Source organism: Salvia hispanica, chromosome 4 (assembly GCF_029641045.1).
Source record: "Salvia hispanica isolate PSC_SH4W2 chromosome 4, Shi_PSC_v1, whole genome shotgun sequence".
Classification (NCBI taxonomy): Eukaryota; Viridiplantae; Streptophyta; class Magnoliopsida; order Lamiales; family Lamiaceae; genus Salvia; species Salvia hispanica.
The window spans coordinates 1544142-1569196 of NC_142695.1; the positions used below are offsets into that span (position 1 = coordinate 1544142).

At 37.4% G+C, this 25055-nt stretch overlaps 5 protein-coding genes and 1 pseudogene across 7 annotated transcripts; 3 read left to right on the top strand and 3 right to left on the bottom strand.

Annotated features, from left to right (window-relative positions):
• The first annotated feature begins 3002 nt into the window (after nucleotides 1-3002).
• Nucleotides 3003-6399, top strand: LOC125196088 (uncharacterized). Its single transcript, XM_089057163.1, has 2 exons — nucleotides 3003-3723; nucleotides 5478-6399. The coding sequence occupies exons 1-2, from the start codon at nucleotides 3113-3115 to the stop codon at nucleotides 6130-6132; spliced, it is 1266 nt and encodes a 421-aa protein (XP_088913289.1). The 5' UTR covers nucleotides 3003-3112; the 3' UTR covers nucleotides 6133-6399.
• Nucleotides 6400-6479: 80 nt separating this feature from the next.
• Nucleotides 6480-10568, bottom strand: LOC125196087 (mitochondrial-processing peptidase subunit alpha-like). Of its 2 annotated transcripts, none has more exons than XM_048094454.2 (13): nucleotides 10372-10568; nucleotides 9488-9685; nucleotides 9068-9364; nucleotides 8822-8989; nucleotides 8541-8708; nucleotides 8340-8420; nucleotides 8130-8214; nucleotides 7764-7861; nucleotides 7534-7606; nucleotides 7310-7380; nucleotides 7169-7218; nucleotides 6921-7033; nucleotides 6480-6841 (listed from the first exon to the last, which is right to left on the bottom strand). In XM_048094454.2, the coding sequence occupies exons 1-13, from the start codon at nucleotides 10408-10410 to the stop codon at nucleotides 6789-6791; spliced, it is 1494 nt and encodes a 497-aa protein (XP_047950411.2). In that variant the 5' UTR covers nucleotides 10411-10568; the 3' UTR covers nucleotides 6480-6788. The 2 variants fall into 2 exon arrangements, with proteins under 2 accessions (XP_047950411.2, XP_047950412.2); XM_048094455.2 differs by having other exon boundaries at nucleotides 7540-7606; nucleotides 10372-10567.
• An 863-nt stretch (nucleotides 10569-11431) lies between these two features.
• Nucleotides 11432-14161, top strand: LOC125193365 (SNARE-like superfamily protein). Its single transcript, XM_048091136.2, has 4 exons — nucleotides 11432-11649; nucleotides 12529-12615; nucleotides 13699-13767; nucleotides 13840-14161. The coding sequence occupies exons 1-4, from the start codon at nucleotides 11509-11511 to the stop codon at nucleotides 13972-13974; spliced, it is 432 nt and encodes a 143-aa protein (XP_047947093.1). The 5' UTR covers nucleotides 11432-11508; the 3' UTR covers nucleotides 13975-14161.
• Nucleotides 14162-14558: 397 nt separating this feature from the next.
• LOC125196789 (jagunal-like protein) lies at nucleotides 14559-17080 on the top strand. Its single transcript, XM_048095413.2, has 7 exons — nucleotides 14559-14695; nucleotides 14760-14885; nucleotides 15007-15062; nucleotides 15430-15553; nucleotides 15648-15754; nucleotides 16581-16650; nucleotides 16738-17080. Exons 2-7 carry the CDS (start codon nucleotides 14804-14806, stop codon nucleotides 16815-16817), a joined length of 519 nt encoding a protein of 172 aa, XP_047951370.1. The 5' UTR covers nucleotides 14559-14695; nucleotides 14760-14803; the 3' UTR covers nucleotides 16818-17080.
• Nucleotides 17081-17846: 766 nt separating this feature from the next.
• LOC125196790 (putative calcium-binding protein CML13 pseudogene) lies at nucleotides 17847-18814 on the bottom strand (annotated as a pseudogene). The gene is made up of 2 exons (XR_016128645.1): nucleotides 18254-18814; nucleotides 17847-18029 (listed from the first exon to the last, which is right to left on the bottom strand). The product of XR_016128645.1 is annotated as a putative calcium-binding protein CML13 pseudogene (transcript).
• Nucleotides 18815-19759: 945 nt separating this feature from the next.
• On the bottom strand, nucleotides 19760-22711 carry LOC125192070 (glutathione hydrolase 3-like). Its single transcript, XM_048089524.2, has 7 exons — nucleotides 22501-22711; nucleotides 21863-22185; nucleotides 21271-21789; nucleotides 20965-21200; nucleotides 20550-20817; nucleotides 20334-20471; nucleotides 19760-20115 (listed from the first exon to the last, which is right to left on the bottom strand). Exons 1-7 carry the CDS (start codon nucleotides 22628-22630, stop codon nucleotides 19870-19872), a joined length of 1860 nt encoding a protein of 619 aa, XP_047945481.2. The 5' UTR covers nucleotides 22631-22711; the 3' UTR covers nucleotides 19760-19869.
• Between the last annotated feature and the right edge of the window lie 2344 nt (nucleotides 22712-25055).

Here is a 25055-nt window from a genome sequence, read left to right on the forward strand (position 1 = left end):
TTCTGTATATATTCTATTATCATTGTATCAATTTAAATCATATAACAGCTCCACAATTGTTTACAAATTCGAGGAACTCTATATTAATTGAATGCCAAAAAACTAACAAAAACGAACCTGGATTACAAATCAGTTTAATGTATAAGAAGAACCTGAAAAATGAAATTAAATCACAGAAAATTTGAACCTAAATCTGACAATCTTTCATCTTATTTATTCATACAATATAGAATATTCGTCCGTATACGACAGAATGAAAATATTTTATATTGATAATATTTGATTCTATATTTGACTTGAATAGAATATTACCTAATAATCTAGCAAATATTTAATCTCGTCGCCAATATATAATGTTGCTTTAATTATATACTATTATAATTATACTTTTGGAATAAAAGATGAAATAAAATCTGAATTCGTAGACACATATCTACTGCCAGCAGTACATGATTGGATGATATGAGAGTTCATATGTATATACTGTATATATAAGTGGGATGTCACAACATTTTTTGTTGAACAAATATCTGTCGGAAAATAAGAAGAAGACAAATTAAATCAATTTAATTTATAAAAATTAATAACACAAAATAAAATAAAAATAAAAAGAATTTGGTGATTGGCAACGTGATGCCAGCCGTTGTATTAGCTGTTTAGGGGTCAGGTGAAACTCATATCTCTCCAATTTCTCGTCTAAATTATTCATTTATATTCTCGTCAATAAAAATCACTTCACTTGGTAATAATTATATTCATAGCTCACACTTACATCAATTTTTATTTTATTTTTTTGGCTTCAGCAATTTTTACAATTTTAAAACAAAAAATATTTAGACAATATAATTTGCAACCTATCGATTTAGTTAGCTGATATCCCACTTTAATTAGGTGAAGAATATCTCACTATTATTAGAACTTTTTTTCTAATTTTATGTACATTTTCTTGTCACGAATTATAAGGTATCATTGTTTAGCTATTTAAGTCATGTATATGTTACCTCAAAACAAGAATAAAGTCATCGTATATGTCAATCATTAATGGAATATTTATGAAAATAAACGTATTTTCTAACAATCATCATACAATCGTTTATTTTAAATCAAAAATTCCCTATCATTCAATTGATTATTATCTAGAAATTCTTCAAACCTTTGACAAATAAGAAAAGGGTGAAAACTAAAACTGATAATACAATTTACAGAAAATTAATTTGATCGAATTGCATCAAAATTTAAAAGTTGTAAGGCAATTCATGAAAATTACATTTTAAATTATAAAATGAGTTCAAGTTGTACTATTTTTTATGCATAATCATCCCATCATAAATTGGGAAAATTAAATACCTCAAAACTAGCTAGCAAGTTCATTTAATCCGGACGGATTAATCATGAAACATTTATTTCTTCATGAAGTAATACTGCACTTGTTTCTTCATGAAGTAAATATATATTCCAAAATAATTTTCTATTCAACGTGACAGACAACTTGACATCGATTTGAATTTAGTTATTTATAGAGTCATCAGGTCTTTTTATTAGTAGAGTCTTAGTGATGGGATTATCTTTCAGAGTTTTATTTAATTTGAAATTTTTACAGAATTATAAGTAAAGCTATTTAACATGGAGTGAAAGGCGCAACACAATATGCATTTGATAAGATATCAACGTAAGAATTAAATGCATTACAAACGATGTGCCAACTCCATGGTCACTTTACATACAACAATAATTGGTACTAATTTTTGAACACGTGATAAATAGGAGAATGCGAAAAATAAAACACAAAAAATAGAATAAATCGAACTAACATGATAAAATAAGCTAGGACATAAACAAAAAACGATATTTATGAGGCAAAACACATGCTCAAGCCTGCAATCGTGGCGAGCTACTGTTCGAACGTAAAAAAAACGCTACACAAAAGACAAATTAAAGCAAAAAAACTAATCGACAACTAAGCCAAAACCATAAACACATACATCAAGCTCAAACCCAACAAGAGAATAAAGAGAAAAGCTAGCGGAGATAGCACAACACTCAAGACAGATACCCAAGTTGCTCCCATGAACAAGACACGAGCCGGCACAAAAAGCAAGGTCAAACAAAAGAACGAGATCTGCTCTGTTTACCTCTGAATCATTTTCAAGCTTTTCGTCAGAAGCTCTAACCTCTTCGTTTATTCTTAGTTTCTCCCCGAAGACATTTCTACGCACGAGAATCACTGCTACTACACTTGAAAATTAGGTATCAAAATCCTAGGAGTGTAAGTCACTACAAAACTTTGTAAAAAGCCTAGAATAAAACTTTAAAAAGTAACTCAATCTCCAAGATTCCACCAATAGTAAAAACCCTCACTAACAATAGTACAAATTAAATACTCCCAATTACTCCCTCTGTCCCAGATAATTCGACCCAGTATTCTATTTCGGACCGTCCCACATAATTGGTCTCACTTCACTTTTACCATTTTTGGTAGTGGATCTCATATTCCACTAACTCATTCCTACTCACATTTTATTATAAAACTAATACTCCCTTTGTCCCCGAATACTTGACACAGTTTGCCATTTCGGTCCGTCCCCGAATACTTAACACAGTTCACTTTTTCCATTTTTGGTAGTGGACCCCATATTCCACTAACTCATTCCTACTCACATTTATTAAAAAACTAATACTTTAAAAGTAGGACCCACATCCCACCAACTTTTTCAACACACATTCCATTACATTTCTTAAAACCCGTGCCGGGTCAAACCGTGTCAAGTATTCGGGGACGGAGGGAGTACTTTAAAAGTAGGATCCATATTCCACCAACTTTTTCAACTCACTTTCCATTACATTTCTTAAAATCCGTGCCGAGTCAAAGTGTCCCAAATTATCTGGGACAGAAAGAGTAATAAACTAACACGATATCACAAGTGGACTCACTCTATACATATCGTGCCGAGATATCGAAAATGATCATTTCTAGTTGCATCCCTTCTCAAGCCTATAACTATTCCACTTTCACACATCCCATTTCATACACACATAAAAAGAAAAAAAAACACACACACATTCATAAATTTCTCCGAAACCTCACCAAAAAAACACACACAATTTTCCAGCCATGGATCCATGCCCCTTCGTCCGCCTAACCGTGGAATCCCTCGCCCTCCAGCTCGCCGCCGCCGCCCGCCCCTCCGGCTCCGGCATCCACCCCTCCTCCACCCCATGCTACGCCACCCTCAAAATCAAAAACTTCCCCTCCCACCATTCCCCCCTCCCCCTCATCACCTCCTCCGCCGCCGCCGCCGCCGCCGCCGCGCCGGAGACATTCTCCGGCGCGGCGGCAGCGTCGTTCGACATCGGGCCGGAGGCCCTGCGGGGCCTCCTGGCGTGCGGCAGGCCCGTGCTGGCCCTGAAGATCAGGGTCTTCGCGGGGCGCACGGGCCGCACGTGCGGCGTCGCCAGCGGGAAGCTGCTGAGGACGCTGCGGCTCCCCGTCGACTTGACCCACGCGCAGGGGCGCGCGTGCGCGCACCACGGCGGGTGGATGAAGCTCGGCGGGGGCGGGGAGGCCCGGCTGCACGTCGCGGTCCGCTCCGAGCCGGACCCGAGGTACGTGTTCCAGTTCGGGGGCGAACCGGAGTGCAGCCCGGTGGTGTTCCAGATTCAGGGGAATATTCGCCAGCCGGTTTTCAGCTGCAAGTTCACGGCGGACCGGAGCAACAGATCACGGTACGTAGTACGCACCTCCGGCGCACTTTTTCTGTTTTAGAGATTAAGTCTGCTAACGTGGGCCGTGTTGTGTGTTTGTGGGACCCGCTGCCGTTGCATGCCTCTCTGGCAGTTATTATTAGTATAATCCTATCTGGAATTTCTTTTTATTTCCTTATTTTTCAAGAAATGTTCGTGGTCCCACTTTAATTACTCCCTCCGTCCCCGGATAATTCCTCTCAGTTTTTCATTTCGGTCCGTTCCACATAATTTGTCCATTTCACTTTTATCATTTTTGGTAGTGGATCCCATATTACACTGACTCACTCATACTCACATTTTATTATAAAACTAATATATGAAGGTAGGACTCACATTCCACTAACTTTTTTAACTCACTTTTCATTACAATTCTTAAAACCCGTGCCCGGTCAAAGTGACCCGAATTATCTGGGACGGAGGGAGTACTTTTTTGTGTTAAATTCTCCCCCCGTCCACGATTAAGAGTCTCATTTTCAAATGGCGCTGATTTTAAGAAATGTTAAGAAAAGTGGGTGGAAGAAAGTTATTGGAACAGGGGTCCCACTTGTATATATTAGTTTTAAATTATATGCGAGTGGAATGAGTTAGTGGAATGAGTTAGTGGAATGTGAGGTCTCTTTACCATTTATGGTAATTATGAACCGGGACTCTTATTCGTGAACGGACCAAAATGGAAAAACGAGACTCTTATTCGTGGACGGAGGGAGTAGCATTATTGAAAAATTAGAGTGAATATTCATATTTTTTTTGGTAAGAATAAATGTTCATGATTTAGTAAGGGATTGTGTTAACAGAGAGAATATATTTCTGGACTTTTAGTGATTTTTTAATTATTTCTAAACTTTGAAATTTATCAATTTTATCTTGATTTTTGGATGATAAAAATTGACTAAAACTGAAGAGTTTTGTGATATGATTAAAGAATAAAAATGATAGAATTGGAAACTTGACAAAATTGAAGCAGTGCTGATACAATTATTAAATGTTAGAGATGGATTTGATAAAAATTTCAAATGTTATGATAAAATGACTGAAAATCGGATAGTAGTAATAAATTTAATTGTCCACATTTTATTTAGATATACTATTAGCTATGTTTCACATTAACTACTTTACCATGGTTTCAATTAGATAACAAACAAATTATTTTTTGTTAATTTAGGTATCTAAAAAGTTTGAAATATATATGAATTTGGTTTATGGAAGAGAGACAAAATCGATTATAAAAAAAAGAGTGGTGCTACTAGTTTTAATGAAGATTCTGAAGCTTGCTTCATCGCTAAATCTGCTAATTAATTTGCTGTTGGGATCTGATAAATGTGTGGTCAAACAGACAAAAATTAAAGGCTTGTGGTTAGTTAATTAACTGTCTTAATATGCAACCACCGTCGATTCTCTTTTTCCATGTGCAAAGATCTTGTCCTAAACTCAATCTTCTTTTAACTATTTTACCTTCATATGCATTTATTATTATCTAACTAGTGTACATTTTATATGACTTGGGTTTGTCGTCAGCAGCGGACGCAGAAAATAATATTATTGTCTGACTCATTGGGGCCAGGCACGTAAGATTTGCAATTGCTAATTTGTGATCCTTAAGGACAGGATAAGGATCACAAATTAGCAGTTGCTTCATTTATTGTGTATCGTTGCGTTCGTTTGTGTGCGCCTTTTTCGTTCCGAAAGCCGGTACTGACAGTTGCAATCATTGTGTGGAAATTAAATTTCAACAGATCGCTTCCAACTGATTTCAACATTAACAACAACAGAGGGTGGCTGAGAAGAACCCTCTCTGGCCACAAAGACAGAGTAGGCAGAGAGCGCAAAGGGTGGATGATCATAGTCTACGACCTCTCGGGCTCGGCCGTGGCGGCCGCTTCCATGATCACCCCGTTCGTCCCGTCCGCAGGGTCCGACCGCGTCTCCCGCTCGAATCCCGGGGCGTGGCTGATCCTGCGGCCGAACGGGGTCTCGATCAGCAGCTGGAAGCCGTGGGGCCGCCTCGAGGCGTGGCGCGAGAGGGGGGCCACCGACGGCCTCGGCTACAAGTTTGAGCTCGTGGCCGAGACCGGCGGGATCCCCATCGCCCAGGGGACGATGAGCGCGAAGAAGGGCGGCGGGTTCTGCATCGACGACTCGAGCAAGGACTGCGCCCTGAGCGCGATGTCGCCCGTGAGAGGGTTCGTGATGGGGTCGACCGTCGAAGGGGAAGGGAGGGTCAGTAAACCGGCGGTTCAAGTGGCCGCGCACCACGTCACGTGCATGGCCGATGCCGCTCTATTCGTCGCGCTCTCGGCCGCAGTGGACCTCAGCGTGGACGCTTGCCGCCTATTCTCGCACAAGCTAAGGAAGGAGTTTAGTGGCGACGGCGATGATTTGTTCCTTTGAGTACAGTGTCGGACGCAGAAAATAATATTCGTAGAGAGAAAAAAAAAGATTGTGTGTGGAGGACAAACTAGTCTTTTTATTCTTCAAACGGTTCGCACAATGAAGACTTGTGAGTGAGGAGTAGGTTTTTTGGAGGTTTATTTTGTATTCATTGATTCTTTGGTGAGAAAGGATTTTTTTTCTTGAAATGATGTCACACATACTCAAATTGTATAGATTCTTTTTGTTCTTTCATATTGATTTTTCATTCATTTATTTATTTGATCACTGGTTGTAAATGTTGAATACGATGTTTTATTGGATGCTACATTGATTGTTATGCCTCATCAAATATGATGCAATGCCAATATCCAGAAAAATACAATTACTTAATTGTATTATATAAATGTTTATTCCATATGACAAGTTAAGACAATGAGAGATCAATCACTCAAAATCATAAATTTTCTATGTAAACTACAAATCATGTAGTATAATGAATCAGGAACAACAGTGATTTATGCAAATATGTACGCCAATTATTGTTTCAGCAAAGCATCCTTATTTTCTCTTATATGGTAAGGCCGTTCTTCGTCTTCAAAAAACGCCACCAGAAACCGGGGACAAGGGGGAGCTTCTCCGATCAGTTCTCTGATCTCAGCATTAACAAGGGTGACTTAAATGCGGCTGAACCTTTTGCTAACAGCATCGTAGCATGGAAGGTGATGCACTGCATATACGAGGAGGGCATGAGATATATCGAATGCTTAAATACAAGGAAGAAGAAATATTGAGAAAATTTTAGTTACCATCGCCATAACATGCCAATGTAAGGGGAGAACTGAAAAGCTTTTTTGCAACGGTAACAATATCATTGGCCGTGATTTGATCAACAGCGTTCAGGTATTGCTCCACGGGTTTTCTGCGCATAAAGAGAGAGATACTCTTAATGTTTTACAAAACCAAAAAAAAAACCAGAGACAATCAAGCAATTTCGTGGAATTGAAGCAAGCTATAAGTTTGAAAGAAACTACTGTAGTTACTAATTGACACACACCTCTCTCCATATGTCAAAATTTGTTTACCGATGTCTTCAGATGCGTTCACCTGCAATGATAACCCGGACAAATAAGTTGAAAATTTGGCACACATCCATATGAAAGGTTTAAAAGCACTGATGCAAGGCGAGATCGCATACTCTGGATTCCAAGTTCATCAAAATGGCAGATTTTGTTGCTTGTTTTGCACGAGTTAGCTTTAGTTTATCAACTACGATACTCAAAGGAAGATAAGTTCAGTGTGAATACATGATGCATAAGAAAACAAACATATGAACTGGAAAGCTTTCACAATCAGCAGTAATCATAAAACAAGGGCTTTGATAAATAGTGGGATTCGTTCCACTGAATGAAAGATATTCACCATCACCTGGAGAAGTCACAGCAAGTAGTTCTCTGCAGACAATATCCATAGCCTCTGGCGCAGATTTAGTTTCCTGTACTCAAAGGCGTAGTTTCATCAGTTTAGCTTCAAAATTGACCAGAAACAAGAAATCTACCACCCAAAACACAATACAAGTACTGAACAAATAAAGCAGTTTCTTATATTCCTTCAGAGCTTAAAAAGACTCGAAAATCAAAAATATTCCTTACAGCAGTAGCTTGAATTCCAAATAGTCCAGTGTGATTGTAGATACTGCTGAAAGCAGAAGATGATCGGATCTGAGGATGCTCTTTCAAGGGACCGAGACCTGCTTATCATTAAAGATGAGAACGCATGAAACTCTATTTGAAATAAAAGTGATTACAGAAAAATTTAAGACAACTTATTGGTGTTTTATTGGCATTTCAATTGACCTAGACACATAACATTATAAGATGTTGCCAGAAGAGTCTTTTTCAGCACACAAAGTAACTAAACAACACATGCATCTAAAGTTTAAACACGACTCAACTAAAGATTTTTGGTTAAACAAGAGTTTCCCAACTTAGTTTCAAAGTATTAAGAGCAGATAATACCTGATGTCAGGTACACCGCCTTTCCAGGACCACTAGCTGAGAAAGGGCTACCAGCTGAGAAAGATCTACCTCCGCCCATGAGCATCTACAAGATTAACACAAAAAGGGTCTTCTTACAAGATGAAAATCAGAATTATCCCATCGCCCATTTCTTCTGAAGGAAAGAGCAGTTGAGGTTAAATTAAGGATAGTCCAAATGAGCAAGCGAACCTTAAGAACGGTCAATGTCATAGCATCCTTCTCCTTAGTCCAGCCACCGGGAAGTTCAAAGGCCATAGCAAAGTGAGTCAACTGCTCATGCATTCAAAATGATGTATTAAAGCCTTATTTCCAAAATCGACAGTCAAAGAATTTGGCAGGAAATAAAAAATGAAAAATACATAGGTTATCCAGGATATTGCTGGTACACACCCCTGAATCACCTTGACGGCGAAAATCTCCTCCGGTGTATGTTGGCTTTGCAGGCACAGACTTAGAATCTTTAGGCATATCAGATAGAAGTGGTTCGGCATATTCTAACAGTTTTTCATGCTCAACACCTGATGCAGCAAGAACAATCCTAGGGGCAGTGTAATGTTCCTAAACCACATAAAATCAGATATGTAAACCAATTAGAGAAAAATAAAATCAAATGCAAACAAATTACGATCAAAGGGAGTGAAAGAAGAAAAAATATGATATTCAGGACTTACAGAAACAAAGTTCTCCAAAACATTGCTATTCAACCTGCTAACTGCTGCTTCTGAAGCCAAAAGGCTATTTGCATACGCACCAGAGTAACCAGTTGAATGAATAGCCTCCAGAAGCAGGTGGTGAGGGTTTTTGGAGCATTCACTAATCTCAGCACGCATCTTGAGGAGCTGTGGAGGGCATATCAGTATCAAATTGCAATATCCAAACAGAGGGGGCAGTGAGCCTAAGAAGACAAACAAATATACCTGTTCATTAACTTCCCAATCCAACAAAGCTTGGTTTCTAACACAGTCAACAAGAAGCTCAACCATCTGAGGTACATATGTTTTTAGTGCACCAAAGGTGTAACTCATACGCTCCCGAGAGGAGGATGCAGTTATATTGCCACCGATTGCCTCAACTTCTCGCACAACGCGCAAGTGGCTCCGATTAAAGGTAGTTTTAAAGGCCATACGCTCCAGGAGATGTGTGGCTCCATAAGAAGCTGGACTTTCATAGATTGATCCAGCATCGACATATAATCCAATCGAGGCTGCAGAGCTCTGATCAAGAAGCTTAATTGATCACCATTCACCAGAATTTTAAAATGAAGAAAATGGGATGGGGAGTGGAAGGTGGATGAATAAAACCCGATAGAGATGAATAAACACAGTATCAACCCCTACCACTGATGTTTCTGAAGCAATTCTGAGGCCATTTGGAAGAGTGGTTATCTTGGTCTTCCCAAGCTCAACAGAGTCTGGCAACGGAGGCGGAAGTACAATACTCTCAAGTGGAACGTCTAGTGGTGGAAGTGAAGATGACTTAATTGCAGAAGCACTTGTACTTGCATATCTAGCCAATCCTCTACACCCTGTTCTGGCCTACCATGTAAAAAACGAAAACTAAATCCATCGATTTTCTTTGTAGATGATTCGGAAGTACTAACAACCTCCTCTAAATAACACTTAACACAAAGAAAATGAAGCAGCAGGACTGTAATATTATTGAAAATACATCCTAGCATCTCTGTGCATGAAAATATAACACTGTCGGATAAGAATTTTTCGCTATAAAGGAATTTCATATTTCTAAAAACTAGAAAACCAACAGCACTTGACACAGCAGAAAACTGAAGATTAGCTTTTTATTCTAAGCAATTGAATTATTGAGATAAATTATCCATTACTAGGCAACAAAATCAACTTTAACAACAGAATCAGCTAATTTATTGTAAAGACTATTTCTCTCCCAATATCATTCTGTTTTAGGAATCTGGCGCATATAACATGATCAAGCTATTAGCAGCTTAAGGGAGCTAAAACTAAGCACAAATCATAAAGTTCCAATCAATTTTACAGGCAGCTGGAATTTTTCATCTCCAAATTCAGAGTAAAACGCGATCAGCCACAAATTAACATCTGTGATTCATCACTGAGCAGTTTTCAGATCTAAACAATAGAACGGGGGGGATAACTAACACATAACGAAAAACAATCAGCGAATGCGGGGCATTGTTTGATGAATTGGTGATCGGGTTAAAAGAGGGGGAGAAAATGAAAATGCAGACCTTGATAGCCCTGAGTCGAGACGACGCCGTTCTGTACATGCTTGGAGAGGGGATGACTTCGATCGGTGGGAATCGAAAAAGGTGAAGATGTGAGAGAAGGAGAAATGGTGAGAGTTTGAGAAGAATAGCTCAAGCGCGACGACGGAGAATCAGGATCCCCGCACGTGACAAGTTCATCTTTCTCTCTTGGATTTACACGTGCGACCTCAGATAATTAGACAATTCATACAAAAAAAACTTATTCAATAAATTTAATTCTATCTCAGTGTTATTATTATACATTCAGTCACTAAATGGGATACTTACACAATTTTTACAAAAGATTTAATCATTATTTCATGAAAATTTCAAGTTAACCTATAGTAATGGATACAAATTGATTCAAGAATTAATTACTGTCTACATGGCATTATGGCAATCGAGTTATCGCCTATGTGATATTTGGGTCATCAATTTAAATTCTCCCAACACGTTATAATTACACAATTTATATATTAAAAAAAATAATCTATAACGTATGTTGGTTAAAAAAATTTGATATAGCTAAATGTTTTATCAGGTTCTCGTTGTGATACATTACATTTTATTTTAGAGCAATTTATTGATAACTCAACTAAGACATGCATCTATGATGGCCTTTTAAAAAAATAATTCACAATTGCATAATTGTAAATCAAAAGATTCATACGAGTAAAGTACATGTGGAATACGATTGATGATTTTAAAGAGCAAAACAGTCTTTCATATAATAACGGTAGAGAGATTTTTATTCGTACTCGCATGTCTAATCGACAAGAGCGTCGTATTTATACATTTCACTTTGAATATCATAATCATAGAGTATTTAGATAATAAACCTCTAGTTTTATTATTTTAAGTTTCATTCATAAAAATATTATTCAAAAGGATATCTACACAAAAACTATAAATATTTACTTGTATAAAACAATTGTATAAGACCAAATGAGCTAATTCCTGATTTATTTGGTAAATACATGAATAAATGAATAGTTGAGGGGCTGAAACCGAAATTACAAAATATGGAGAAGAAATAGGAAGCTCAAATCTGGCTGGGAAATTTCTTTCACCTGTGGCAGTAGAAAGATTTGCAGAAATTGGAAGAGGAGAAGGCCAATAATGGGGATCAGATTCGTATTAATGGTGAACAAGCAAGGGCAGACTCGTCTAGCACAGTACTACGAATACCTTAACATCGAAGAGCGACGAGCACTCGAAGGCGAAATCGTTCGCAAATGCCTCACCCGCAACGAGCAGCAGGTATCCCTCTCTCGTATTTTCTCCTGAATTTTTAATCGTTATTATGTATTCTGGTAAATTCCTTCGCAATTCCGAGTTTATGATTTCCTTTTCCCGATCAGTTAGTGAAACCGTAGCTGAATTTAATGAATTTGCCATTTGATTGACTTTAATTGATATGTCACCGGAAATTGCTTGATCGAGGCGATTTGTTAGAAACCACATCGATCGGTGGAAGTTTGATCGGTTGAATTGATTTTTAAGTGGCTGTGATTGGAGATTTTGTTGCAAAGAAGATTTTTTTTATTAGTTTGACATGTAATTCTCGAGGCTTGATCAGTATGAAGCTGCATTTTGAGTTGCCTTAAATTTTTAAGCGATCTAATGTAACTGAATGAGGTCTGTTTATTGTATATACATTGAAAAACTCAACCATGAAGCAGCTTGGTAGGAGATCTAGATAGGTTAAAGTATAAGGTTGATTGGTGGCTATTGCATCATTACTGGGTCTTGCTAAAGGCTAGAGTTGTTTCTGGGGATTAAATTTCATCTTTGCTGAAGGGATTTATTCCTATGCGACTTTCGCAGTTTAAAATTTTCCATCAGATATAGTTAATTGTTAATTAATTTGTGTCATTGTCTGCTAACGAAGTTGCCCTTGTTCTTTACCTCAATATGTACTGGAATTCTCCTGCTGATTGCAGAACATTTTTGTATTAGAAAAAAATAAATATTTTCCCTCATGGGTTGTTGATATTGCATAATTGGAGGAAAACACAATTCTTTCGATTTCTTATTCTCATTCTTCCTCTTTGCTCTCTCTAAATTTTTAAAATTTTTTTTCCTGTGTGTGACTTGGGTTCTGTTGCTGCAAGCTTATTTTGTTTCTGTATCAAACAGTGTTCATTTGTTGAGCATCGGAACTACAAAGTGGTGTATAGGCGATATGCATCACTGTTTTTCCTGGTTGGAGTAGACAATGAAGAAGTAAGCCATTCTGTCTCTTAACTATAAAAAGAAGTCTTATTGTCTGTTTACTAGAAAGTCTTACTGCCTAGCCTTTATTTGCTTGAGCTTGTAATGCCTTTGTCTTCCAGAATCGAATTATATGATGCAACTGAATGTGAAGATAAAGTCTAAAATTTTATGGTTGCTCAATTCAATATATATGAAGTGTGTGGACTACAGTGAGTTGTTTGACTTGAATATTAGTGGAGATGTAGTTTGCGTATCGAGTGGTCTATTTTCTCAAAGAAAGAAAATAAACGGAGAGTAAGTGGAATCTGATGAAGGTTGTTTCCTCATTCTTCTAGGATATCTGAGTGAACATCTGCATATAACTTTGTTGATGATTTAGAACATGAATTGCATTTCTTCCAGCTAAAGTTATGGTTCTTCACCACGCTATTTATCAACTAACAATTACTGGCTAATAAAGTACCGAAAGAAAAAGTCTCTTGGTTGTTATGGACAGCTTTCTGATGTAATCATGTAGATGATGTGAAAGCCCCAAATGTGGTTACTACTATTGATGGTATTACGAAGCATCATCTTAGACTTCATACATAGGATCTTTATCCACGTACCAAGGTCATGTAATTTGAGAAGCATTTGATACATGTCAGAATAACCATGTGTTTGTCAAGTTGTGTGGCTAACTTATACCCTCAGCACAATAGTATCTTGTTTATTTTTATTGCATTTTATTCCTTCAGAGAACAAATAATATAGACAATGAAAGACATGTGGAATCTCAGATTTGTGGAAGTAACTTTATGCAACTTGAGATGTACATTAGTTTGCTCTTGTTACTTACTCTAGGTCTTTTTGTGTTTACATTTTTCTAGTAATCAAAACAAGCTCAAAGGTATTTAACTACATTGAGAAACTCCATCAAGCTTCGGAAACTGTTTTCTCTGGCTTGAGTAAATTAACCTTAAGTTTAGAGACGGCTCACAGAATTTGGTGCTAAGCTCGTGTAAAACATTACATCTAATATGTGAGTGAGCAACTTTGCTTGTAACTATATCAAAATGAACTCATCTCCTTGTTTGGTTATGTTTTTTGCAGAATGAACTCGCTATTTTGGAATTTATACACCTCTTAGTCGAAACTATGGATCGTCATTTTGGCAATGTGGTAAGTTCATAATCCCCCCTAAGCAGATTATGTTGTCTCGACTCCTCGTCACTGCATTTGGACTTTTTGCAGTGTGAGCTGGACATCATGTTCCATTTGGAGAAAGCACATTTCATGCTGGAGGAAATGGTTATGAACGGTTGCATTGTGGAGACGAGCAAGGCGAACATCCTCTCTCCGATACAACTTCTGGACAAAGCATCATAGTATGCAAGTTAGAACACCTTGGCTTGGAGAGAGTCCTGACAATACTCTGCTTGTAGCATTGCCATCTTTGCAAATTATGTTTCACCAAAAACAAGATTTACTACGTTTCTTGAGCTTGTAATCATTTTTCTTTTATATACCTTTGTGATCATGGAATTTTATTAATTTAGAGAAACGTTACCCTAAATATCTTTGTTATGACTTGTAACGTGACCCACCCACACAAATAGATCAAACTGAAAATAAAATGAAAAATGACATTTAATATATGTACTACTCCTTCCACATCGTTAATTGGGTTTATTAAAAAAATGGTAGTATAATAACAATTTTAAAATTAGTTTTAATTAAATAATTGTTTCCCTTTTTCTTTTTATTTCTTTCACTTTCCCTTTTTATTTTAAATAAATAATAACATTAATGAAAAATGCCGTTCTATATGTAAACAAGATAATTGAAAAAATTAAAATTTTATTACTTAATAAGTATTCTTTTCTTTTCTAAATCGTAGTTTGAGAACCACAATTTGATCAAATTTCTGAATAAATGGATTTTATTCATAGAAATTAACAAATCACATTAAAATAACTTAAATTCAAGAAATTGTATAAAAATAAAATTGTAAAATGCAACACTTATATCATCAAAATCGGAAGAAATCCACAGAATCAGATCGATCTTCTTCCTCGCGCGATTTCTGCTTCAAGCTCTCTTCATCACGGTATTCATGCTTTTGAATATATACACATATACATACAGATTACTTGATATATTTTCAATTGCAGTTGAAGATCAATTAGAGTAGTTAAACCGCACAAAAGGGGAAGGAATGAGTCAGAGAAAATCTGTTAATGGGAGGCCATCGGGGACCGACGGCTCTGATTTTTCATATCGAATGGTCGTCGATTCCAGTAAGCTCACATTTTTAAATCATTCACCTTTTTTCCTGGTTGATTTTCTCGAAAATTTTGGGAATTGCGTTTTTGCTGCTGTGGAATTTTAGTAATCTCCGATGCTATGTTGATTTTGAAGGATACCAAAGAGTAGCTGAAGGAAAATCTCGCCTCAGCAAACTGATATTTATCCAGGTAATTTCAGGGTTTTATGGTTTTAGCTGATTTTATTGTTTAATTTTGAGTTATAGAGTAAAATTGGGGGAAATAGAAGCCAAAATTCAAACAAAATTTCTCCTTTTATAATTTTAGTTATGTATCTGTGTTTCTCCTTTTTTTTCATAAAGAATTAATGGGTTAAATACAGTACATAATTTTTACAAGGCAGCTAATTGTTCAATCCATTTGCTTAAGCAATAAGCCTACAATTCTTATTCAATTAGCATTAGATTTATGTCAGCAACATTGCATCTTTTGCTCTTTAATGTTGTTTCTGTTCTTGTTCTTGTAGATTTGTAGGATTTATTTTTGTCTGTGATTTCGATTTCTGAATTTGTTGCAGGGCTTTATTCAATTGCTTGCTGCGGTAGTTGTATTTTTGCCTACGATGGAAGGGGGAGCTCTTGATAGGCTTTCAGTCTCTTCGAGTGTCATTTTCTTTGTTTCTCTATTGATAGGAGAATTAGGTAGGCTGAAACATCCTTTGTTAGTTAGTAATTCCCAATGCAGATGCCGGGGTCTAATTTTGATTTTTTTTTTGTCTCAATTGATGTTGTGAAGGTCGAAAGCGTAGCCTAGCTAGCCTTTTGAAGCTGTACTTGTTTGGATCTTCGGTTGCTGTTATTATCTCAGTTTTCTCTGTGCTTCAGAGTAAAAATTCACTTAAGGTATGATATCTTCTTCTGTATCCTTTGTTGATATGTTGTGCTTATGAATCTTTTAGGAAGAGAAACTAGCTACCTATCCAGATAAAATTGATGGTTATGCTTGAGTTACAAAACTCCATTTCTCCACAGAAAAAAACTTTCTTTTCCGCTGTGCTTGAGTTATTTCCTGGTGCGTCTATAGACAAAAAAGTGTGCAGTAAGTGTGTACAGCCATCCTGTGGTATTTGAGCTTTTTGAAATCCAGATCTCTACAAGTCAATTTGTTAAGGAAGTTGCATGAAACTTATCTGGTGATGAGGAAAGTCAGTTGAAGCTGAACTCGTATAATAACCATGAAAAATGGCCAAGTCGACACCCCCCCCCCCTCCTAATATTCAAGTCACTTTTCTGATTTGGAGTTGATTTGTAGACACTTATCATGATTCTTAATATCCATATGAATTTGAGCAATTAGTTTCACAAAATTCACTTTCATTATATTTGTGGCCATGCATGAATAACTGGATCACTTCCGTACAAAGGGATAATATCTCGACAATCTTAAGTCTTTTCATGACAAGTAGTATTTGGCTTATGAAATGTTTCAATAATCTATCTTGGTGCCTCTTTCCCTCTATGCACATAAGGAAACATGTTGAGTCCTCTGTCAGTTGAAATTCGAAAGGTTTCTTAAATACATTACAAATTATTATTCTTGTAAATTGAACATTACATGTGACTTTTCTGTATAATTATTTCAATAATCGTTGAGTGTAATCGTCTTGTCAAATTGTATCCAGCTTCTACAGAATATATGAAAAACGTTACTTATGGCGCATGTGAACAGGTTATCAAAGATTTGAGTCGGTGGGCGACATCAAAGCTGGAAGTTTCACATATCGGTGTTGTTTCACTTGGTAAATTTCTTTAATGTGATGTAGAATGCTGAAAACAACGTGGAAGTATAATAAGTTGTTTACGCGTATTGCAAACTATGGATGCAGGACTAGTGGTGCAAGTATTTGCTTTTGCAGTGACGACCTCCCTCATCCACAACATGGCTCCTCCCAAGAGGTCCTCGTGATCTATTTCTTTGGTTTTAGTTCTAGAGGAGAGCAATCACATCTGGTTTCAACTTCAACATCATCCAAGGCGGAAACGGACTCCTTTCTTGGAACACAAAGGTGTGTGTATCGGATGTTCACGGTTCTTGTACTGTGTTTTCTTATTAGTCATGCGTCCAAGCTAGATACTGTGTGGGTCAGAGTATGGGATCATTTGACGGGTCGGGACTCGACTTGTCCCACATTTTATTTTACTATATATTGGAAAAGATTTTGACCTCCATCTCTTTGGGACATCTTCTTACTTGTGAACTTTCCTCGATACGATATGAAGTCTAGCATATAAGGGCATGAGCAACGGTGCGCAAAAAACACACACACACACACAGTGTAACAGAGATTTGCTTGTAGCCTCACGCAGTAACGCACATGGCTCAGCCCCACGACCGGGCTTCGTTTTATCCTTTAATTTAATTTTTTCGTACGCCGATTTTTATTTATTTTTGTAAAATCGGCTAATCAGCCATTTGAAAATTAGAATTTAAATTTTTTGGGCAATTAGTCGTTGCCAAGGGCCATTTCATTTTTTTTTTAATTCCTTTTCATATCTCTAAATACCCCTCACAATTCATCTCAGTTTCACACTACAATCCCACCTATTCTTCAATATCTCTCCAATTATCATGGTTATTATTATTTTCTTCCCTATGAATTCTAGTCTCAATAAGAATGTTATTTCTTAATGTTCATATATTATGATATGAATATACCACACCAATTCGTTATGTGTGGGTGATGAGATTCCATTAATGCAGAGCCAATTCCAATAGACTTATTGGAGGGTCCCATTGGCGTCCCATTCAACCATGGATGCTTAACAGGAATCCTCGTACGTGGTGAATAACTAAATTCCAATTGAAATGAAATCTTTAGGATAAATCAATGCAATTTAGGAGGAATCAATGAAAGGACATCAATTCCAATCGTGGATTTTCGATGCCTAGCCAAAATACGATGTTGTGTATAGTTAGTTGCCATTTTGTAGACAATTTCGATGAGAACAGTTAAAAATATTCATCAATCGATCTGATTATCTTAGGACTAGGTGATGAAATGAAACAACGTCACAAACTGATGTAGCAAAGAACTTCTAAATCATGTAAAATCAATAACTAAATAAAAAAATTCACATCTTCAAATATAGATATAAAACGAACCACCATTTCGCTCACCTGCAAAAAACAGCATAGATGTGCATCAGCTTAATCATACCATCAAACAGTTTGTGAGCATCTTCACTTATAATAAGAAAGAGTTTTGCACTGTTTTTTTGATCAATCTGATTCACAATTATCAAATTTCAACAATTCGATTGATCATATCCTAAATCGGACTCTGAATTGCGAAATTAGGCAAAATGCAAACAAATCAAAATTCGTGAAAATTAAGTGCACACCTTCCTCATTTGGCGAGCATTCGCGCGATGAAATCGTCGTATTTGATCTTGCCATCGGATCCGACGTCGACCTCCCGGATCCACTCGTCGAACTCCGCCGGCTCCAGTTTCTCGCCGATGTTGGTGAGGATGTGCCGCAGCTCCTTCACCACCACGAATCCGGTGCCCTCCTTGTCGAGCACCTGGAACGCGTCGCGGAGCTGCTTGTCGAACGGCTCCGCCTTGAGGTGCTTCGCCATCAGGTCGAGGAACCTCTGGAAATCGAACGGCGCCGTCAGCTTCTCCTCCGCGATCACCGATTTCAGCTGCGCCTGCGTCGGATTGCCGCCGAGGGAGCGCATCAGGATCCCGAGCTCCGACGCCGCGATTTTGCCGTCGCTGTCGGCGTCGAAGAGGTTGAACGCCTCCTTCATCGATGCTACCTGCTCGTCGCTTAGCCCCATTTTTGCGATTGGCTTTGATCTGATTTTGAATTTCTGATTGTGGTTTTTTTGGATTTTGGGAAAACGATCTGATTGAGCTGCTGATTAAATGCGAAAAGTGTGTTGCTCACCACTACAAAAATGGGCTATCACTACACTCTATGACTAATTCCACAAATTATATTTCTCATTATATTTAATTGAACCTAAATAAAATCAAAATTTCATATAGTATTATAGTATATATGATTAACGGGATGTGATCAAATGAAAACTCTAAATATTTTACAAATTCAAAACTATGATTTGGACCATTGAAAAATGTCAACAAATCATAAAAAGGCATCAAAAGGAAAATATCAACGTAAATTTCAACGGTAGTCAATAATTGATGTTGTGGTGATATTAAAATATTGAAATTTTACATGATATTGATACTGTATTGGAACTGTGTTGAAGCTGTGTTGAAAGTTTTGAGTTTGTACAATATATAAGTTTGCATTTTGAATAAGTCTAAAACAATATTACTATATGTCTCTTCACTCTTGTTGCGTTCACCGATGAAGTTCGTTTTGGCATGAGGTTGTAGAGACGGTGCAAGATAGAGATTTATTGGTTGTAACCATAAAAATCAACTAAGGGTCGGAAATAGTTGCTACTCCATTTTTAAAGGACGGAGGTAGTATAATAATAAAGGGTCGTGTTGTGATATGGACACCCTATGTGCCGACCAACGTGTTTACCCTTTGTTTGCTTTCTAGTTTCTCGTCGAAACCTTTTTCAACCCATTAATAAATCTTACTACCTCCGTTCCCCAAATATTGGCATACTTTGACCCTGCATGGATTTTATGAAATGTAATCGAAAATATGTTGAAAAAGTTGGTGGGATGTGGGTCCTATTTTTAAAGTATTAGTTTTATAATAAAATATGAGTAGGAATAAGTTAGTGGAATATGAGGTCCACTATTAAAAATGATAAAAAGTGAAGTGTGTCAAACTTTCTGGGACGGACCGAAATAGTAAACTGTGCCAAACTTTCAGGATTTAGGTAGTATTTCAAAAAAATGGAGGGAACCCAAACATAGGAAATTGAAAATTTTATGAATATACTCCATTTTTTAGTAGCAATGCACCACCTTCTTTGTGGAGTATGTACATTTTGTATCCAAATGTGGTAAAATATGAGTATGATTCAGACAGCCGCCGGCCAGCCGCCCTTCCTGGGATCACTTACGCCGGTTAACATTCCGTTACTGTTCTTCACTTTTCTCCCCAAATTGGTAATGTTTTGTACAACAAGCTGACAGATTGCTCCCCCTGCTTTAGCTTTCACTTGGTGCCCTCTGTCTCTCAAGAACTGCTGTCTCTCTCCAGACAGTTCAATGTGCTCGCCGTCGATCACCGTCCAGTTCTCGTAGTATACGATATTCGGAATCAGCTGCACCACATCATACACGTTCACTATTAGTGAATTAAACAATGTCACCTATTCATAAAATAAGTTAGATAACATCATCGTTTAATTGAAAAATGTCAAGAATATTATTACATTTAAGTTACGGAACAAATCAGAATTTGACTGAACTTCATGGATTTTCGGACAATTTGGCGATAAATGAAATATTTTTATATGTTGGGGTGAATTTATATACTAACCTTGTGGTACACCCTTGGGCTTTGAATAGCTGGTAGAGGTTCCATTTTCAATATAAAATGGTTGAGGAAGACTTGTGTGACTGCTGGAATGATATCCATACCACCACTCCCACCAAGAACTCCAACTAGTTCATTATCCTAACATACAGTATATGAATATTAAATCAAATATCATGAATCAAATAAAATATGATCCAATTTCAAATTTGTTGTTACCTTGAGGACAATGATGGGGGTCATGGAAGACAGGGGTCTTTTGTTTGGCCTAATGAAATTGGATGGAGAAGGTGGGAGCTCATCAGGTGATGATACCTCACTTGGTATTGAGAAATCATCCATTTCGTTGTTGAGGATTATGCCGGTGGAGGGCGACAGCACCCCTCCTCCGAACGCGTAGTTCACTGTCGATGTCATCGACACCGCGTTCCTCTCTGAGTCCACCACGCAGAAGTGGCTCGTCCCTTCGTCTCTCAGCTGACTCCATCTGAAAAATAAAAGGAATCGTCATCTGCATCGCTAACGATTCTTTGTCAGCTGCTAAGGACATGCTTGGTATGACAGAATGAAATGAGACGAAACTAGAAAATGAATGACAAATGTATCATGACTAAGAGAAAAATGAATCACAAACCTAGGCAAGTAGTATTCGGGCGGGAATGTGGTGTTGTCGAATATCCTCTCTCGGATCCTCTTGGCGAAGGAAGGCGAAAGCATGTCTGTCACAGTTCTGCTTACGTCCACGAACTCGGGGTCTCCGAGGTTCATCCTGATGGCGAACATATGCTTCAAGGCTTCCACTAGTCGGTGCAGGCCTAATGGACCTTCAGCAGCATGGCGATTCCCATAGCTGTTGAAGATGTTTAGAACCTGCACCGACCAAAAAAAGTCAATATATGATGAATGCTCTATTGATTAATTCAGTCGGGATTTGGCTCACCAGAGCAAGCCCGACCGTCCCACTAGAAGGCGGGGGCATTCCAAAGATCTTATACCCCAATGCCTCAGCCTCCACCGCAGGAGTCACTCTTGCTCTGTAGTTCCTAAGATCCTCCATAGTCAATATCCCGCCCGCTTGCCTCACGTCCTCGATCAGCCTTTCGCCTATCAGGCCGTTGTACAGGGCCTCCGGGCCCTGCTCCGCAACGGCCTGCAGGGTGTTCCCGAGCTCCACGTTGTAGCAAATGTCGCCATATCTGAGCAGCGTGGAGTTCGGGGCAAAGACCCTGGTCAAACCAGGGTCAGCCCTGATTTTTTCTTCATTTGCCTTGATCTTCAGCCCGAGGTACGGGCTCACCACGAACCCGTCTCTCGCAAGCTCGATCGTGGGCTCGAACAACGCCTTCCAAGGCAAGCGCCCGTACCTCAGCCAGGCCGCGTAAAGCCCGGCCACCTCCCCCGGCGTGGCCATCGCCAACGCACCCAAGAGCTTAGCATCCTCATTGCCCTCATACATGTCCTAAATTAATTTAAAAAAAAAAGCGTTTGATAAATAAACACTAATTTCAATGATTTTCGCCAACCGAGCCTACCTCCGAAGCTGCGGCCGGGGCGGTTTCCCTCATGTCGAAAGCGACCGCGCCCGGCTCGGACGAGGACCGGACCACCATGAAGGCCCCGCCCCCGATGCCGCTGGACATGGGGCCCACGACTCCGAGGCAGAGCGCGGTGGCGACGGCGGCGTCGACGGCGTGGCCGCCTTTTTCGAGCATGGAGACGCCGATTTCGGAGCAACGGCCATCGTCGGCTGCAACCACCGCTTGCTTTGACTCTACAACGTCGTCGTTTCGGGCAAAATGTCTTGATTTTAACTCCCATGGATGATGACCATCATCATCACTTCTCAAAGCAAAAACTGGTGCCAATTTTTATTCAAAATATTTAATAAGCTAATTAAGAATCAAGATTTCACACAGATCATGATCAAATTGATTGAATCTACCATTTTCTCCCCCAAATATATTTTTAAAAGAGGATTATTAATGGTTCCATTTACAGAAAAAATCAGACATGTGATACAAATTTTGTTCCATCCTAAATTTACTTTGATTGTGTGTCAGAAATAAAGTGGAGTTGTAATTTGTTGTGGAAATGTGTAAGAAGAAACAAGAAAAAGGAGAAAACAAAAAAAGGGAAGAAATAGGATAAAAAAAAATTGAATAAGACTCACAGGTTAGAGTTGTGGCTGAGAAAGCAAGGAAGATGAAGCAGAGAGCTATGCTTCTTCTTCTTCTTCTTCTCTTGCAGTTTTCATCATCACTAAATAGTAGAGAAGCATCCAATTCATCATCTCTCCCCATCTCTTTCTCTCTCTAATGAAACTGAGAGTTATGAGTGATGTTGAAAAGGGAATGATTCTGAATCAGTAACTAGAATCGTATCGTTACAAAACAGACGGAATCTTGTCTGTTTGTTTTGTTAAAAATATGTACTAAAGTACTGCTCCCTCCGTCTCCGATTAGGAGTCACAATTTGACCGAGCACGAATTTTAAGAAATGTAAAGAAAAATTAGTTGAAAAAGTTAGTGGAATGTGAGACTCATTTTTGAATATTGGTTTTATAATAAAATGTGAGTGAACTGAGTTAGTGGAACGTGGGACGTACTTACTATTTATGGTAAAAATGAAGTGTGACTCTTAATTGGAGACGGACTGAAATGGAAAAATGTGATTCTTAATCGGGGAACGGAGGGAGTATGTACTACTACTATGTAGGTATAAATATTGCCCAAATAAGACATGATGCTCAAAATTTAAATTAGTAACATAGACTTTGTGTATTAGTGTATGTGTATATATAAAAAAGAAGTCGTCACACTCGAGGATTAGGTTGCGTGCACTTAACCTTTTTTATATTATTAGTATCCTATTTTATTTGTAGTTTTGGACAAAAAATTGTATTACTATTATACTTTGCTGAACCAAGTAAACAAAATAATTTCAGGCTTTTTTGATGATAAAGCGTAATTTAGTTGGCGTTGGTTATTTATTTTTTAATTAATAAATTAGAAGTTCGAGTTATGAAGAAAAATAAAGAATTAATCTTAATTTTTTTTATTACAAATTAAAGAAAAACGATTATTAATGTTTTACTTTATTCCACGTATTAATTGCATGATAACTAATCTACCCTTGGTTAGTAGGTTATAGACATAGTGAGGGTAGGTGATGAGAATACTTTTCATAAAACTAGAGGTTTGGATAGACACGTTTATTAAATTTGAATTTTAGAATAACAAATAGTAGTAGTAGTATTACATTTTTGTATACTAATTTATCCTTTTTCACAAAAGGGTGGCCAAATGAAATTACTATACCTCTTTCATTATTCAACTCAACTCGTGCATTCTTATAAAAAAATAGTTAGGAGATCAATTTTTACCTTTGGATATGAAGCAATTTTAAATTTTTAGGACAGTTATCTTACTCATAAAGATGCCTATAAATTATTGCAAGAAATACATGTATACTCTTATTCTTATAACCCAAAGAACACAAAAAAAAGTTGTTTGAAAGTCACCTTTTATAGCATGACACCAAATTAATTTTAGTGGGGCCCACAATTAGTGATAGAAAAACCCCACCAATATAAAGTCCTTATCTTAAAAAATAGATACTGGTACGTCTTCTTGTTGTTCTTTAACATAGTCAGCGAACACTATTTTTATTTTTAGTATTATCATGTTATAATTGATTTGATGGAATAATACATAGTACTTATAAAATTCCATATAAAATAGAGTTTACATACTTTTGCCTTCCCCACATATAAATTTGAAGCGTTTAATTCATGTAATTAATTTGGTAGGTCCATTGAATGGACTAATTTGTTCTTTTTCCTCAACATGATTTTCTCATTTATATCATTTTCATGAAAATACATATGCTTTCTTAAACTTGCAATTCAATTAATGCTTATTTAAGATGATAAGAATTGAAGATGGAACTATTCTCTTTCTAATAAATTAACTGAGACGATATTAAAAAACTATATTGATTTCAAATATTTATAATGGCAACAATAAAGTAGGTAGGACATGTGGAATCCACCTTAAAGGCCCATGAAAATAAAACTCTTAAAATGTATAGATGGTAGTTGCATTTTATAGAAGCTACCTATTTGAGGTCATTTGTAGAATGGGGCTGAGTTTTAATTTTTCACGAAGGCTATAAAAATAGCCTGATTTTGAAAAGTATAAATGGATGATTTGAACTCTTATTGAAGTTGATAAAAGCCATGAGCTTCGAAAAATACAAAACAAATCTTGAACTTTCAAAATTTGTGACATCCCTTCAAACATATACAAATGGATGATTTGAACTCTTATGAAGGTTGATAAAAAGACTTGAGCTTTGAAAAATACAAAACGAATCTTGAACTTTCAAAAATTGTGACATCTATTCAAACATACATGTGTAATACTCCCTCCGTCCCCTATTAGGAGTCACTCTTTGACCGGGCACGGGTTTTAAGAAATGTAAAGAAAAGTTGGTTGAAAAAGTTAGTGGAATGTGGGACCCATTTTTTATATTGGTTTTATAATAAAATGTGAGTGAATTGAGTTAGTGGAATGTGGGACCTACTTACTATTTATGGTAAAAATGAAGTGTGATTCTTAATTGAGGACGGACCGAAATGGAAAAGTGTGACTCTTAATTGGAGACCGAGGGAGTATGTGGGAGAAAAATTTGTGTGATTGTGTTATGTAAAACTCCACTTTTTCA